General features: G+C 39.7%; 1 protein-coding gene across 1 annotated transcript in view; it reads left to right on the top strand.

The window, feature by feature from the left end:
• LOC140229246 (uncharacterized) overlaps positions 1 to 12538 on the top strand; it is an 18145-nt gene extending 5607 nt beyond the window's left edge. The window contains exons 2-9 of the mRNA XM_072309523.1: positions 5504 to 5689; positions 6608 to 6720; positions 7145 to 7235; positions 8018 to 8407; positions 9253 to 9305; positions 10806 to 10980; positions 11420 to 11602; positions 12169 to 12538. Coding sequence (XP_072165624.1) covers positions 5504 to 5689; positions 6608 to 6720; positions 7145 to 7235; positions 8018 to 8407; positions 9253 to 9305; positions 10806 to 10980; positions 11420 to 11602; positions 12169 to 12212 — 1235 coding nt within the window. The 3' untranslated portion in view covers positions 12213 to 12538. The remainder of the gene's footprint in view (positions 1 to 5503; positions 5690 to 6607; positions 6721 to 7144; positions 7236 to 8017; positions 8408 to 9252; positions 9306 to 10805; positions 10981 to 11419; positions 11603 to 12168) is intronic.
• Positions 12539 to 15509: the final 2971 nt, after the last annotated feature.

The raw sequence follows: 15509 nt of genomic DNA, 5'->3' as shown, positions 1-15509 counted from the left end.
GGTATCTTAACCTTAATTTTGAGAAAAGGAGCAGACACAAAATAAGTAACTTGAACCTCGAGTATATTCATGATACTATCCTACCAATTACTTTGAAACTTATTAAGTTTGAAAAAAAAAACCACAACAACATGGCGATAGCACAAAATCTTCATGAGCTCGAAGGGGATATGAAGTTAGGAGAAGAGGCACTGTAGTTTCATCGTTCTTAGCATCTTGGGGAAAACGCACGTGTTTTCGCCCACGCAATCTTCATCACATGACTGTGCAAATCCCCCGGGCAGCGAGATGCAGCGAACGCACACAAAGAGCGGCTCAAAGGGGTTTGCCCAGCAACGGGTGCAACAAACTTTTTGTGCCCCCCTTCATTCCCGCGAGGACCTTGCAGTGCGAGATCAGTGCGTGGGCGAGAGAATTCGCTGCGGTGTACCTACGACGTCGTCTATTATCATTAACGTAATTATGATAATCTTGCCGGGAAGCATCGAAGCCAAGGTTATCTCAGTTCGCAATATTTCTCCACGTGGGGAAGAATTGAGTCACCCACCGAACTGAACGTTACTTTCTTAAACGTTATAGTATATGGTTATTTTTCCAGGCGTTTCCATAGGCGTTGACCAGACACGATTTAGGAATTCAGCGTTTTGGAAAAGCAACATTCCTGGCGTCAAAGAGAAAGTACCTCTTGCTGAAAGTCGTATATCATGTAAAAGGCAGTTAAGCTTACAAACTTACTAGAGTTTTTAGCACCATTTTGAGTTATGTTCACTTTTCGATATATTCTATAGGCCTATTTTCCTTGCTTCAAATCACTGAAAAAATTGAAAAAAAAAATGAAGAAAAATTTAAAGTCAAGTATAGCTAGAGGGGGAACATTGGGATATGCAAGTAAAATGATTTAGCACCATCGAAATAGTATGCATCTATTTTCATTGTTTGGTTGATCGTCGATCGTTTTGCCGTGTAATACTTCTAGCAAAGTTCTTGCGATGCTGTTTTCATTATGAGCATACCGTCTTTTTATTTTGAGTAGGAACATTGACTAAAATTGCATGAAATATGCCTACTTATATACGTAATTTGTCACTGCTCTATTTTAAGGCAAGTTTCTATGAATTGTATGATTCATAAGTGTATTTGTTTTGCTTTTTTGTGTGTCCTTATCGATTTAACAAGGGCACTGTCGCAAGAACATTTTCAAACAAAATTGTCTCAGCAATGCGTCCATCAGACAACAATTTGGGCGTTTTGACATTACTGGTAATTCTGCCAACACATCTTTTTCTGGTAGTAGCCAACGAGGGGTTTATCATGATAACGGTAGTTCTTTATCGATGGTTTCCCTTGGATTGTGGTCTATGCTTGCAATAATGGTGAAGCCATAAGAAAGGTCGGTCCAGTGTTGTCTTCACAGACTGTGTCATTACTCTCCTTTGATTCTGCGCCTTCTTTTTCAGCTGTCACTAAGTAGTCTGTCATTGACTGTAGCATACAAATCATTATGCGGCGATAATCGACCAATCAGAGCTGGGGAGAGATCGCGGCTCGACATTCCATTCATATAAGTGTGCGAGTGCGTGGGTGGCTAGGTCATGTCATGTGACTCGACCAGTCTGCCAACCGCAGTCCCCGTTGCAGTAACACTTAATAGACGACCATAAAAATTTTTGTAAATAGAGGAAGATTCATCAAAACATGAGGAAAGTTATCTTTTTTCAAATGTGGGGTATTTCTGTTCTTAATTCCGTATGAGCAGTACTTTCAACCTGTAAACTTTTATTACACATTAGTGGTCTAATTTAAATCAAAGTCTGAGTAATGAAGACTATACGCTGCTGTGCTTTTGTCATTTGTACCACAAGGAGACGTTAGTCTTCAAAAGCTCAGTGATCATTTTGCTACTGGTCTTGTGACCAATTTCTAAGTAACGGATGGACGATCCCGAACAAACTTGTCTGAGAGTGAAGTTTATTGTGTTCTTTCACTCTGTGTCTCTCTTTGTGTGTGCTAAATTCCATTTTAGCAGCTGGAATATCGCACACATGTTTGATTCTGCGGTCAGACGAAATATTCCAGCGAATTCTGATTTTTTGCAGCACTAGTACCGAACAAAGTAGCATTCTTTCGTGAGTATAGAGGGATGGGAGGGGGGGGGGGGTATAGAACGATTCCCATTTGGTAGCGCCTCAGGGTAAATTGCTGACAAAAGTGTCAGTTGACTTTTGGGCGGTGCTGCATGAAGTGCATTTAGTGTCATCCTCGAAATTCGCGGGGATCTTTCTTTAACAAATCATAATGCCTACCTGTTCTTCCGAACACATTCTATACCTTCGATATCACATATTAGTTTCTCGTCCGTCATAAAGGAAGAAATAATTAAAAAAAATGAAAGTGAACTGTCCATTTGTTTGTTTCTTTGGGTTTTTTTTTCTTTAAATGGCATCACTTTCAGACCAGATACAGATGCTTTTTGGTCCCCCCCCCCCCCTTCTCCTTCACTCCCGCATCCACTGGGGAGGGAAGACGACCACACCTGTTTTCTTAGGAAAAGTGGGAGTCAGAGGAGGAGAATGTTGAATCATATAGCATGGTCAAGTATGACTAATCTAGACCCTCTGTGATGCGCACGTCGCCACATGCACAACTCGGGGTGGGTGGAATATCATTCATTACCGCCCGTGCTGTGGAGCGGAGTCCGTGCGCGCGGAAGTTTGTGCCTAGGCTGTGACCAAGGAGGACGTAATACATACTCCGCATGGTATGGAAAGAACACACAGGAGCACTTCAGGTACACAAATCTCAGATCGGTATGACAGCGAAATGAAAGCATGAATATATATATATATATATATATATATATATATATATATATATATATATATCAGATATAGAGATACGAGGAAAGGTAGCACAACGTGGCAAAGCAGTAAATTAACCAAGTGGATTTGGACACGATGTCCTTGAAGGTGCAGATATAGCTACAATAGCGCTTCTGTAGGGAAGAATGCGAACGAGTCACTGCAAATTGACATTGCCCAATTTGCCGTGACGTTGTGGTATGCTGACAATTACCTCCTGAACAAAGAAACATTGGCCAAGTGCGCACAACAGTCCCACACCCTCGGAAGCCTGTCGACGTGCGAGAGACCCCCGTTCGCATTTTTACAACACGATCATGCAGGGAGGTGGCGGATTCATGATTTTCCGTACATCACTCCCGACGTTTTATCAGAAGACTTTACTGTCCTCATTGCCATCACATCGCCTGAAAAAAGGAGCAAGAACCTGTATTCAATTTTGACTCTAGATGGATATAAAATAATGGATAATTCATGACCTACACTTTAACAGAAATTAAAGTGTGCACGCAAGTGATTACACTTTAACAGAAATTAAAGTGTGCACGCAAGTGATTGCGCATGGAACTACAAAACATTAGCTAACTGCCAACTCGATCCTCTTACAATTGATGTATGTGTGTATGGCATGCTGATGTTAATGTTTTCACCAGTGCGTCAAATTTGGGCTTTGGGTAGACATAAGTTGTGTCTGACTATAGGCGACACATTATTCATAGAGATTTTTTTGTTGTTGTTGTTGCAGAGACAACAGATCCATACATGTAGGAACACACTCCATTTCCGCATCTAAATAAGACGTGAGGGGAAGCATGCATGTGATCTAAAACACTTCGATATTGATTCGTCAGTTCGTCGTAACTGATTTGTAGCAAGTTTTAATTATTTTTTTTTTTTTTACTTTGGCGATGACGGAGAATGCCATCAACCTTCAATAAAAAGTACAGTTGCAGATAAACGTACATCTCGTACAGGAATCACTGTAGAATGTACGTTTATTCATTTATTCAAATTTGCTCTCGCTATGTCAGTACACCTTGAAAACCTACGGAAATTGTCGATTGACGCTTAATTGCCATACGGAGGGGAAAGAAAGGTTAAGATGTACCTTTTAGTACTTGATTTGTACTTGTATTTGTTTGAGGGAGAGAGAGAAACACCAAGAAGATCCTGAAAGACAAAATTTTGACCCACATGTCGCAAATCAGCTTAAGTCCTTAACCCGACGTGACATTTTCCAAGAGATTCGAATTAAGTGGAATCATTGCGCAGCTGTGCAGATCGACGTCACACAGTGGTAGTGGTGACGCGCCGCCGCTCGCGGACACCGTTCTTGGGAACCTCTCGCCGGGTACTGCCTGTCACCGGGCAGAGCTGTGCATTCGTCAGTACATACATATCATGCGATACGGATTAATGTACTTATCTATTCCTATTCTGTATTCTATCCTTTTTTCCTATTAGAAAGAAAGTTGAAACGCATTTCCATCAATGTAATACTATGCAGAAAAACGAACAAAACAAGTATCACAAACCTCGTTAAGGACCAGACGTAATATAAAACATCAGCAATGTCTTTATTCATAGGGCCTACATACAAAATGTTATCTATTTCTTTCTTTTGTTTCCTGATGCTAACAATGGCACATTTCTATCTGCTCTGTCATTGTCAAGCTGCTTCTAACTATAAATTTTCCATCATGCCTCCAGTACAGTATTTTCCGTCAAATTCTGAATTCGAGCTCAACTCCTTATGGAGAATGTATTAAAGATAACGATATTATAGCAACAGAATCGGCATCATTCTGAGGTGAGGCCCTTTGACTATTCATGGCACATGGCAAGGTTTCTTAGAAGATGGACCCTAGATAGTTAACCGCATACCTCCATGGTTTTTAGGCGGGGCACAAATGCGACAAACTGCCAGCCCGACACAAAAGGTTGTGGTAAGATTAACTAACTGACCGAAAAGGACCATCCCTAACATCTTTGTTATAAAGTTGAGTTTTAAGCCCACGCCAATGCTGGCCGCCGTCGACATGGCGCTTTTGATGTTTTTTTTTCTTCTCGTTCTGTCAGCAGACTAACAGATCTTGCGAATTACAGACTTACTCCATGTAGACATGGCATGCAGGAGCACGAGTATTTCAGTACAGTATAAGCACATAAATATAACGGAATGAGCGTATGCCCTTGTATACGATCAACCATGCATTCTTCATAAAATTCTATGATTGTATGTATGCAGTTTGATGCATAGTACACATCACATACATAAATGTGACTGTGTGTGTGTGTGTGTGTGTGTGTGTGTGTGTGTGTGTGTGTGTGTGTGTGTGTGTAGAGAAAGAAAGAGAGACAGACGGATTGAAAGAGATAACTGTATACATACACAATGCTTTGTATACATAGTAGGCCTACATGAATGTGTGCATGATTATTATGTGCACGTGTGTCCATATCATATGAAAAAGAAGGACGTGAAAATTGACGCGTACATCATCAAAATGTTTTCAACTATATTCCCGAAACTTTAAGTGTTCCCCAGTGTTCTTGTTTATACGTATCTTCATTAACATCTAATCGGAAAGGTCACATTCAATAATATTGTGTGTTTTCCGTGCTTCTGTCTGCTTGTATAACAGAGAAGTACGACCCCGCGACAGACTCGCCGCGCGCCAACCCGAAGATCTGGAAGGCCAACTTCCGGTGCGCCATCAACTCGCTGCCGGACATCGAGGAGCTCCGCGAGAAGGGGAAATCAAAGGGTAACGATGCCTACAAGGTCTACCGACTCCATCCCAAGAAGTCCAGGAGAAACATGCGCGATGGTGAGACATTCGGCCATATCACAAAATCACAAAATATCACAAAATTGTTTGTTGTTACATGTATTTTTTGATCGGAATGTTTTTTTCCCTTTTTGTATAATATAGTATAGTATGATATAATATTATGATATAATATTTTATGTAATACTCTGAGTAGATTAAATGCATGAATTTATCTGTAGTGTGTTTCGATAGTTTTATGTATGGAATGAGTGACCGAAATCATCATTTTCTGGTGCTAAATCAGATATAATATGTTAGAACAGCGTTATTCTATTTTTGCTTTGCATCAGCTCATCAAATATGTAATCTTTGTTTGTAGATACTTTTGTGCCTCTGTCAATACTATTGTGTTGTAACGGTGTATTGTATTTTTCCTTGTACTTACCTGCCTATGGGCAGGTAGTAACCCAGGAATGTTCACATACCTGCTTTGATATGTGAAGAAATAAAGTATGCTAAAATCAAATTGTTTATGAGAGCTGTTAAGTTTGTCTACTTAGTTTGCAAAATGTTAATAAATATCATTATAATGGATAGTTAGGTATGATACTTTGCATTATTTTCTTCAGTGCCCTCCCAGGTAGTATATTGCGTTTGAATAGTTTTATATATATATATATATATATATATATATATATATATGTACTTGTATATGTGTATTCTTTTTCATAATATTAGGGCGATTTAGATAATTTCCTTCGCAACCACACGTCCCTTCTTAATACATAATCTACTGCAAGCCTGTTACATCGTTTCATAATAGCCCAAGCTCTTAACTTTTGTCCTTGTTTAATCCGTGTAAAACGCTGTTCGACTATGTTATAGTGTTTCCTACGTCCCCTGTCTCTGTCATATTCCCACTATTAATTTCCCCATTGTTTCCGCCGCATTCTTCACAACCACTTCCCTCTCCAGCTTGTGTTTCCAAGGCAACAAGAAGACAAAGAAGCTCCTCGAAATCGAGAGCAAGCAGGCAGGAGCGGAGACAACGCAAGAAGAACCTGGTCATTTGTCCACCGGGAAATGACGTAAGAAGAATATTCATATTCATTTCACTTGTACGAAGGGTATTCTTTTGAATTATGCAGGACATTACTCTATACAATAAATGGAATCAATATTCACCATCATGAAAACTGACTGTCTTTGTAAATATCTCTTTGTAATTCTGGAGTAAGCCATGCATGTCGACATAAAAGTTGAAGCTAGAGACAACCTAGCAGTCAAAGATCCCGTTTTTAGCAGTACTAGTATATGAGAATGTCGACCAAACCTCCGGCGTATACTAGTAAATAAACCTTATTTCGACCTTATCTTAGTGCATATCCATGGAAATGCCGTATAACATTCGTAAAAACATGATGACGTTTCCATTGTCATGTCTACCAAACACCGAGACATTGCGTCATCATAATCTTTATATTGCTATTTATTTTCGATATTTCTTTTTAGGGCGCAACCAAAGGGTCTTCTCAATTTACTCCGACGACATACAACCCAACCCAGTCCTCTGTCGATGATGTTTTACGAAAGAGAATACCAGGTATTTAGTATGCTTGTATTATCTCCTTAAAACTTGTTGAGGCACACTGCAAATGATATTAATGATATTAATCAAGTAACGGGCCAGTTGAGATGAAGTTACAGGATGAAGCAAGAGCATCATGGTTCGACGAACTTCGTAAACTAGGTCGCACCAAAGATTAGAATGCGGTTGGTTTGTCCAAAAACCATCCTGCAAGTTTACAGAGTAATAAAAGAGTATAGCAATGAAGTTTAGAAACGGGTTCTTGTTTGTTTCCGCCAGGATGGACACAACTCCTAGGGTGCAGACAGCGGATCTGTGCCGATAACGGAACTCTACTGACTTCTGCCCTTTTTCAGAGAACACTCCGATTTCGTGCAATCGTGTCTGGGCCCAAAGGCTTGATTTAGAACAGGGTCAATGTGGGTAGGAAATTGCGATACTTCCTTGATAATAAAACAAATGAATATTTCGTTGGTCTTTGTTTAGGGAGACATCATATTGATTTCCAAATGGCAACAGGGAATGTCCGATTTTCGCGTTTCGTGGAAGGTAGCTGTTGGCTGACCTTCCGAAATCATTGCGGATGTGTTCAATGCGGCACAGCTTGATTTCCACCCCCCCCCCCCCCAAATAAAAAATGATAATGATGCATACTATGTTTTATGTATATTCTGAAAGAGATCTCTTTTTCACGATTAATAATCTTGTTTTGTGGAGTACTAAGACATCTTTCTAAATTTTTATTGGTATAAGGAGAATTCTGAGTCAAATTTTTTTTCCATTGTTTTATCTCTTAGATATCCTCAGCGTAAACGTACAGTGTGTCATCAATCCGAACGGATTAACCACGTCAAGCAGCGCTATGACGACGCACTCACCGCCCGGTATCTCTTCCCCGTCGTCGGTCACCTCGCCGACCACGCCCTTCCCGGCTCTGGCGTCACAGAACGGCTTTCCGTACCTGCCATCACCCTCGGAAGCGCTGACCACGACGATTCAACACAGCGCGTGCACGTCACCATGCAGTACCACAGCGTCCACCCCAGTCACCACGCCCCAGTCGCCGCCTCCACCCTACCCCGAAATCATGAGACAGAGACACGGGAACAGCTGGGGCAGCATGGGTTTGAACATGGCACATCACCAAGATCACCATCACTTCCATCCCGCATACGACCAATATTCTGGTGAGAAGCTTCTTAGTTAAAGATCCTCGTCTGTACCCTCTTATTTCCCCCCCCCCCCAAAAAAAAAAAAAAAAAAATTGAAAGAAGATGAGAGCTTCAACTGGTCATCAGGTACCTCCTCTTAGGGGTTTGTTTTGATTAAATTAATTATCATCTACTTGTGAAGCACGGATTAAAACGTTCAAAGTTATATAGGAAGGCGAACATCGACTGATAGAGTGAGTATGACTGGGGAACGAAGCGTTCTCTTTAGGCCGCAAGAGAATAATGCCAGTCCCTTTCCGGTGCTGAGCTTTTCTTACCCTCACGACTTCATTTTGACATGAAATACTGCGTCGTCCAAAATCTGTTTCTGACCATTTTTCGTCACTCCAGGTCATCGTGGTATTTTAATAATCCCAGACTTTCCGCAGTTCAAATAGTTAATTTGCAAAGCAATTGCTTCAGATATTTTTTTTTCTCCGAAATTTCCTGTCCCATGACCGCGATCCGGCCTAGACAAACACGCCAAAAGGAAGCTTCTCTTCGCTGAGTCCCATCGTCTCTTCCTCTAATCGTAAAACACTGGCAGGGCAATCCAAACAGAGTCAGCTCAAATCCTCATACTGTGAGAGGAGGAGCAGCCAAGCACGGAAAGTTCAATCCACATGTGTTGGTTGGATCCCCGGACACCTTGGCGTTCACTACCGTTTCCACTTCAAAGCATTTTCCCACGAGCATAATTTTACCCCGTAGCTTCCTCCATGACTGTTTATTTATTGGTGATCTCCAACTCATACCTCTCTCCTTCGCTTACTCAACGTATTCTCTTCTTTCTCCCCTCTATAAAATTTTGTTATATACAGAGGATCTAAGTGACAGTGACTGCAGCAATATGACGGTTTCTGAAGTCGCACAGGTACGGATAACAGCAGTGAATAATGATAATGATGATGATGATGATGATGGTGATAATAATAATGATAATAATAATAAAAATGATGATAATAATAATAATAATAATAATAATAATAATAATAATATTAATTATTATTATTAGTATTAGTATTATCATTATTAGACAGAAAAGATGACAAACATATTTAGCTGTAATGAATTTAAAGTCTGACTCAAACAATAAATCATTTGTTGAGCGCAGAAACTGTACCTATATAATCAGTATCTTACTGCGCTGCACGAGCTCCTTAATGCCGTTCACCACTTTTTATAGCTGATATCTGATACTAATTACTCCATGTGTGGTAACAGTAAATGCACTAGCCGTTTGCATTTGATGGTAAGAGCTCAGCTAGGAATAGGAAAACCCCATTTGAGGAAGAAAGAGTAATTAATACCCAGACAGTTTGAAGTGGCTCGCTAACACAGGTGCCAAATGGTGAGAAAGTTGTCTACTGGTGAACGCTGGTTAGCGAGACACCATAAGAGTGAAAACAGGTTGTTGTGGGTGAGCCTTGTTTGGACGCGACTGGTGCAGCATCCGAACATACACAAACCTTTGGACGGTAATTAGGCTAGCCCGCTATTAATTGTCCAGTTGATTGGCCACTAAATTCTTAAACCAGGTTTGGGCGTGAAACACCAGTCGTGATGAATAGATTGCGTGCAAAATACATGTGAGAGAAAATATTATCTCCTAAGCTGCACCTGAAACCGTGTTTTGCTTTGAAACAAAGCCGCCTGTTTTCATAATACTTGTTCGGCACATCCACTTGTGACTAGTGACAGAAAAGGCCTAGCAATCACCTAAAATCTAAGGGTTCTATATTGCCAGATATTTGTTTCAAATTGTCCAAAATATCTTTACTATTCTTTCGATCGATCTGCATGAAAAGCTCACAGACAAAATGTAACATTTCTCTCTGCTGAACAGCGAGGGACCATGTAAACACATCACACTTTTCAGCTCGTGTGGCAAAAACGTTTGTGGAACAAAAAAACCCCACCGAAATCAAACAAATGTCGGAGGAATTGTGAACAAATAAATCAATAAACTACTTCGTCCGAACGTGAAAGTTATTTTTATGACAGACAAATCAGTTCCTGAATGCCAAATGAAAACAACAATTCTGTTTAACATCTTCAAATAAATAAGTCATTTCATTCGAACATGAAAGTAGTTTGGTGATTATTGTTGTCTGGAGCATAGCGGAAGACATGCCGATACCTGGTGCTCTACAGCCTGAATATTAAAATGATTGTTTTTATACAGTTTGCCGTTCAACTATGACGAAATTTCGATATAACAAAAGAAAACGGCCTGTCCCGAGGACTTTGTTATAGTGTGACTGTACTGTAATAGGAAAAAAAAAATCAGTCAGAAACAAAATAAATCAATAAAGAACAAATGAATGAATGAGTCTAACATGGCGCCATTTTGGCTTTGATGTCATCCTTGTAGATGGTCATGGAAATGCACGGTGAGAGCCCCGACAACAGCCCGCGCGGCGACTCGCCGCTGGATGGAAACAACAACATGGAGCCCGACCCGTCACGTGACTACCTCTTGATGCAGAAGCACATGCAAACGAGGAGGTCCTTTGATAGCGAGTTTGACATGATGAACCATAACAACAGTGAGTATAAGAGGACAACGATAATGATGGCCTTTCAGAGTTTTTCCTCCCCTTTTGCGCGTCTTGAGTTAGATAACAATAGACCCTTTTGCCATGTTGTGGTTTTGCCCAGCAGATGAAAATGAGCAAAATCGGATTATTTCTGATTTTTCGTCAGGTCGTGTCATTAATCATAAGGAAAAATGCTTTTTCCCCCTTTTTTTTTGAGCGGGTCAAGCATATGCCAACGTTTTGTTAACTTAACGTGGTCTTTTGAAAAGGTGCTTTAAAAAGACGATAACGTCACTATTGATGCTAAATTACAGTTTACAAAAAATTTGCGTTGGACGTGAGCGAGGTCAGAACGTTATCCAGAAAATTAATAATCATGATAGCGTTAACTTTAAAGACAGGACTCACTGAAAGATATAACCTTCTTCTCATCTTGCTTTCTCACAAGGGCTGACAACAGATAGAACACACTCAGCGGTAGGGTACGGCCCACCACATAGCCAATACATCAAAATTGAGCCGGGTACCTACGACTCTATGACCAGCATGACATGCCCAAGCAGCCACAGTATGGCGGGTCACAGCTACGTCCTATCTACGAACGTCGGGAACCCTTCAATCCAAGATCAAGGTGTGTACAAATCATAATTGATGAAATTAAGTGTTTTAAAAATGCATTTCATGTTTAATCATAAGGATAGGATGGTTATATAATTCTAGCACAAGAAATGGTGTGGCACTAAAGCCAAGGCCTGAGGATCACAGAAAACATCCGAACGAACCTTTGTTTCTCTTCATCTGTAGTCTAGTTTAGTCATTTACTCTGTTGAAAGGAACATTAAAATAAGTGAAAGTGTAAGTTTCGTTCGTAGGTTCTGTGTTATTTAAATCTATTTTCTCTTAAACACTGACCTTATCTGCGGAAGAAAAGAGCTCAAATGCATGGGCTTTATCTATCACTCTATAACAAATGCATGGGCTTTATCTATCACTCTATAAATGCATGGCTGTAAAAGGAATTCAGCAATGAAAGCGGGTAATACATTTCTTGGAAAGCTGCCTGATGTTGTTGTGTGAAAGGGGAGTTGTTATCTCTGATATTGTAGGGTTACGAAGGGAACAAAGAATGTGATTACTGTCGCGACATCTTCGTGTGTCATAGTTCAACCTTTTTTCTTTCCTGTGATTGGATTTCAGGTTCACCGTACGAACAGACATCGTACACATTCCATCAGCTATGAAGTCATGGGGATCTCTGACGAACAATCTACTCTCTTCCAGTCTTCACAATAAATATGGCTGAAAGACCAGTCACGGCAGACAGCTGACTCGGAGGAGTGCCTGGACTCGGAGGAGTGCCTGGTCTCACCGACCTTCATGCCCATTTCTTGGCCATCGTGAATTCAACGTATTTCTGCCTGGAGATGTGGGACAGTGCTTCCTGTTCAAGGACACCGTGTATACGGACGCACATCCCGAATTCAGAACTCTTGCTTTGTAAGCACGAGGCATCATCGGTTATTACCGCGTGTTAAGAAGAACAAGAGCTGAATTTCATCTCTACGACAAGATAATTATGTTTTTGTGTACTCATTTTGTTTCGACCTTGTTATACTCGTTGTTTTTCCGCATTCGTTGGCAACGCAATCAGGAGGGTTGATTTTGTAAGTCGTTGTCGTTGTTGTTGTTGTTTTTTTTCTGGGGAAATACCGGGACATGGTGAATCCTCAACGAATTGACCTGATAGCGTGAAATGCGCCGACTTTCCTAGAACAATCCACTTTACATGGAGCTCTACACCAATTCAAGCGGAAATAGAGCTCTTTCTGCTTCATTTTCGGAGGCTATTACTGGAGGAAGTGTGGTTGGAAGCAGATACAACGGAGAGACAAGCCACGAAGTCTTTCTACCAGTTTCCATTCCTTTGAGGCTTTGCGTGTGCAAGTTTTCAAACTTGCTCTATTACTTAATGTGAGCGTCAGGTTACAGACAGTCCGACACTTCAAAACAAACTTCTTTCTCGATTTGTCCTATGCACTATTTGGCGTATGGCCGCAAGAATCAGAGTGAAACTTCGCTCCACGTAATTAAGTTGACTTGATTGAATAGTAGGAATCGGACAAACGGAATGGGGGAAAAAAAGAGAATGATAAACTGGAACAAAGAAGTCAAAAAGCTACTGAATCTGACAGATTCAAAGATTTTTTTTTTTTAATAAAAGAGTGATATCGGTCATAGTGATACTGATTTTTTTTTCTTCAAATTTTTAATAATTTTTGTTGTTGTTGCAAGTGACTGTAATAAGGAGATATGGTGTCCACCATAGCAAAACTATTCCAGAGTTGTTGTTGTTGTTTTAGATTGAAAGCAGTGATGAGCTTTAAAGGGGAGGTACTAAATACTGACTTTAAATGATATCTGAAATATCTAATATCCTACAATAGTGCTAGTAATGAGAGCCGAATACTTTATCATCTGTTTTAGTTTGTATGACGATGTGATTTGGACTAATATTAATTTTGTTAAACATGTGCAATAGTTTTGAATTTTTATAGTTTTTTTTTATGCTGTCTTCTACACCACATCGAGCTTTATGAAACTTACATCGTTCTGTTTGACTTCTCTCTTTTCATTAATGTCAACTTGATTAACGAGTGAAGTTTCTCTTTCATTAAACATATTTCCACTCATAAAACGAGGAATATGAATTGACAAGAGATCTGGGGCCCGTTTCGTAAAACTTGTTATCAGTGACGACTGCCACATTTCTATGACAAATTTTCTCTCAGCAAATCAGATGCAAGGATTTCAGTAGCTTGTCACATCTATGACAACTTGTCACTGATGACAAGTTTTATGAAACGGGCCCCCAATCATTACTGTTTTTTATATTGTTGTCGACGAATTCTTGACAACAAACAAACAAACAAACAAACAAACAAACAAACGAGTGAATCATGAAAACCGCTCATTATTAGTTGATAATATGCAATTTTTGTGGTTTTTTATACCAATCTGTGTGGATTAAAATAATACATTCTAGTGATTGCATTTTGTATGGAAGTGCACTTTTACATTGTGTTTATTGGTACCAAAAGCAATAACAGCTACACTATGCATCCATTTCGGCAACAATAGTATCTTGTGATATTAGGTTTCTGAATGACGAAGAAAAGCTTTCATCATTTTTATTTTCTGCCTTGTATTTGTGGACAAGCCTATAAAGTTGTTTTCTTATTATTTTTTTTTTGTGCTCGTTTTTGAAAAATGCTTTCTTTCATCGTCTTGAATGAAGCAGTATCAGCATGTAAGCATGTCAGTACCAATGTCCACAGCGTTTTTTGTTTTTGTTTTTGTTTTTTGACAATCAGTAACACCATGTGAACCGCGTGCACTCATGTACGCGTGGTTCATAGATTGAGAGATACTTTGCAAGTTTGTTCTGAGGTAAGAATGACAAATGACAAATGAATTGCGAAAAAAAGTTCGTTTCGAATGATTCGATTTTGAAAGTATTACCTGCACTGAAATATGTTGTACATTAAATTCAAAAAGTAAACAGACCAACAGCTCGTTCCTGCAATCATGTGATTGTATGTAGGGCGACGCGCTTTCACATGGTGCAAGTTTTTACATTCGTAATACTGTACACGCTCGCCGAAAGCGAGATTGATTATTGCAGTGATATCTGTCGGTACTATATATGAAAATGTGTTTGTTCGTCAACAAGGTATTACGTGCTTTTAGAATATAATGCAGTGTGTCCGAATGTCTTCGCTTGCATTCCTTTCTGTCTTCGTCTGCAATGTTCTATGCCTATTCTCTTTACCTGTTCAATTCGTGACCAAACTGTAGAAAGTGAAAATGATTTCAATGAGACTGTTTGTATTGACGTGAAGTAGGGCGCCTATGCTGGTTTTTTTCTATTGATTCATTCGCCTATACCACCGATTTAACGCGCAATGACAGAGTGATGACTAGTAGTAGTATAGTATGTCTTAATGAATTTTGTGCGTATATATGCTACTTGATTAAAGTATGAAATAGTGTTCTTGTGGTAACAGCTCGTGAGATGTTCAGTGTTATTGTCATAGCTTATCAGTTTCATTGTTTGTGTTGTTGCTGATTGGCAGTCATTTATGGTAGTGCAAATAGTGTGAACAATGAATAATCACAACAGTGTGGTTGTCATTGTTGGCTTTACTTTATGTCTGCCAACAATTTATTCTTCCTCCTTTTGTAAAAAAGAAAAAAGAAAAAGGAAAAAGAAAAACAATTTGTAAATATAACATCATCGCGGTATTCTGTTGGGTGTGTTGTGTTTCATTGCTGAATACTACAGTTCTACGTAGGCGTTGTCCAGAGCAACATTTAAACATGGGTGGTAACAACGGCAACAAATCAAATATCATTGAATAGTGGAAGGGCTCGAAGTAGAGAAGAATTTTAGTTCCGGTTGCAATGTCATGCGAAACTTTTCAAAATGATAACAACAAACAAACAAACAAAACAGTACTATTTCCAGTTGTAAACGCATG

This window comes from Diadema setosum, chromosome 5 (assembly GCF_964275005.1).
Source record: "Diadema setosum chromosome 5, eeDiaSeto1, whole genome shotgun sequence".
Classification (NCBI taxonomy): Eukaryota; Metazoa; Echinodermata; class Echinoidea; order Diadematoida; family Diadematidae; genus Diadema; species Diadema setosum.
The sequence above is the reverse complement of the archived record's forward strand: the minus strand, read 5'-3'. Positions and strand labels throughout refer to the sequence as shown.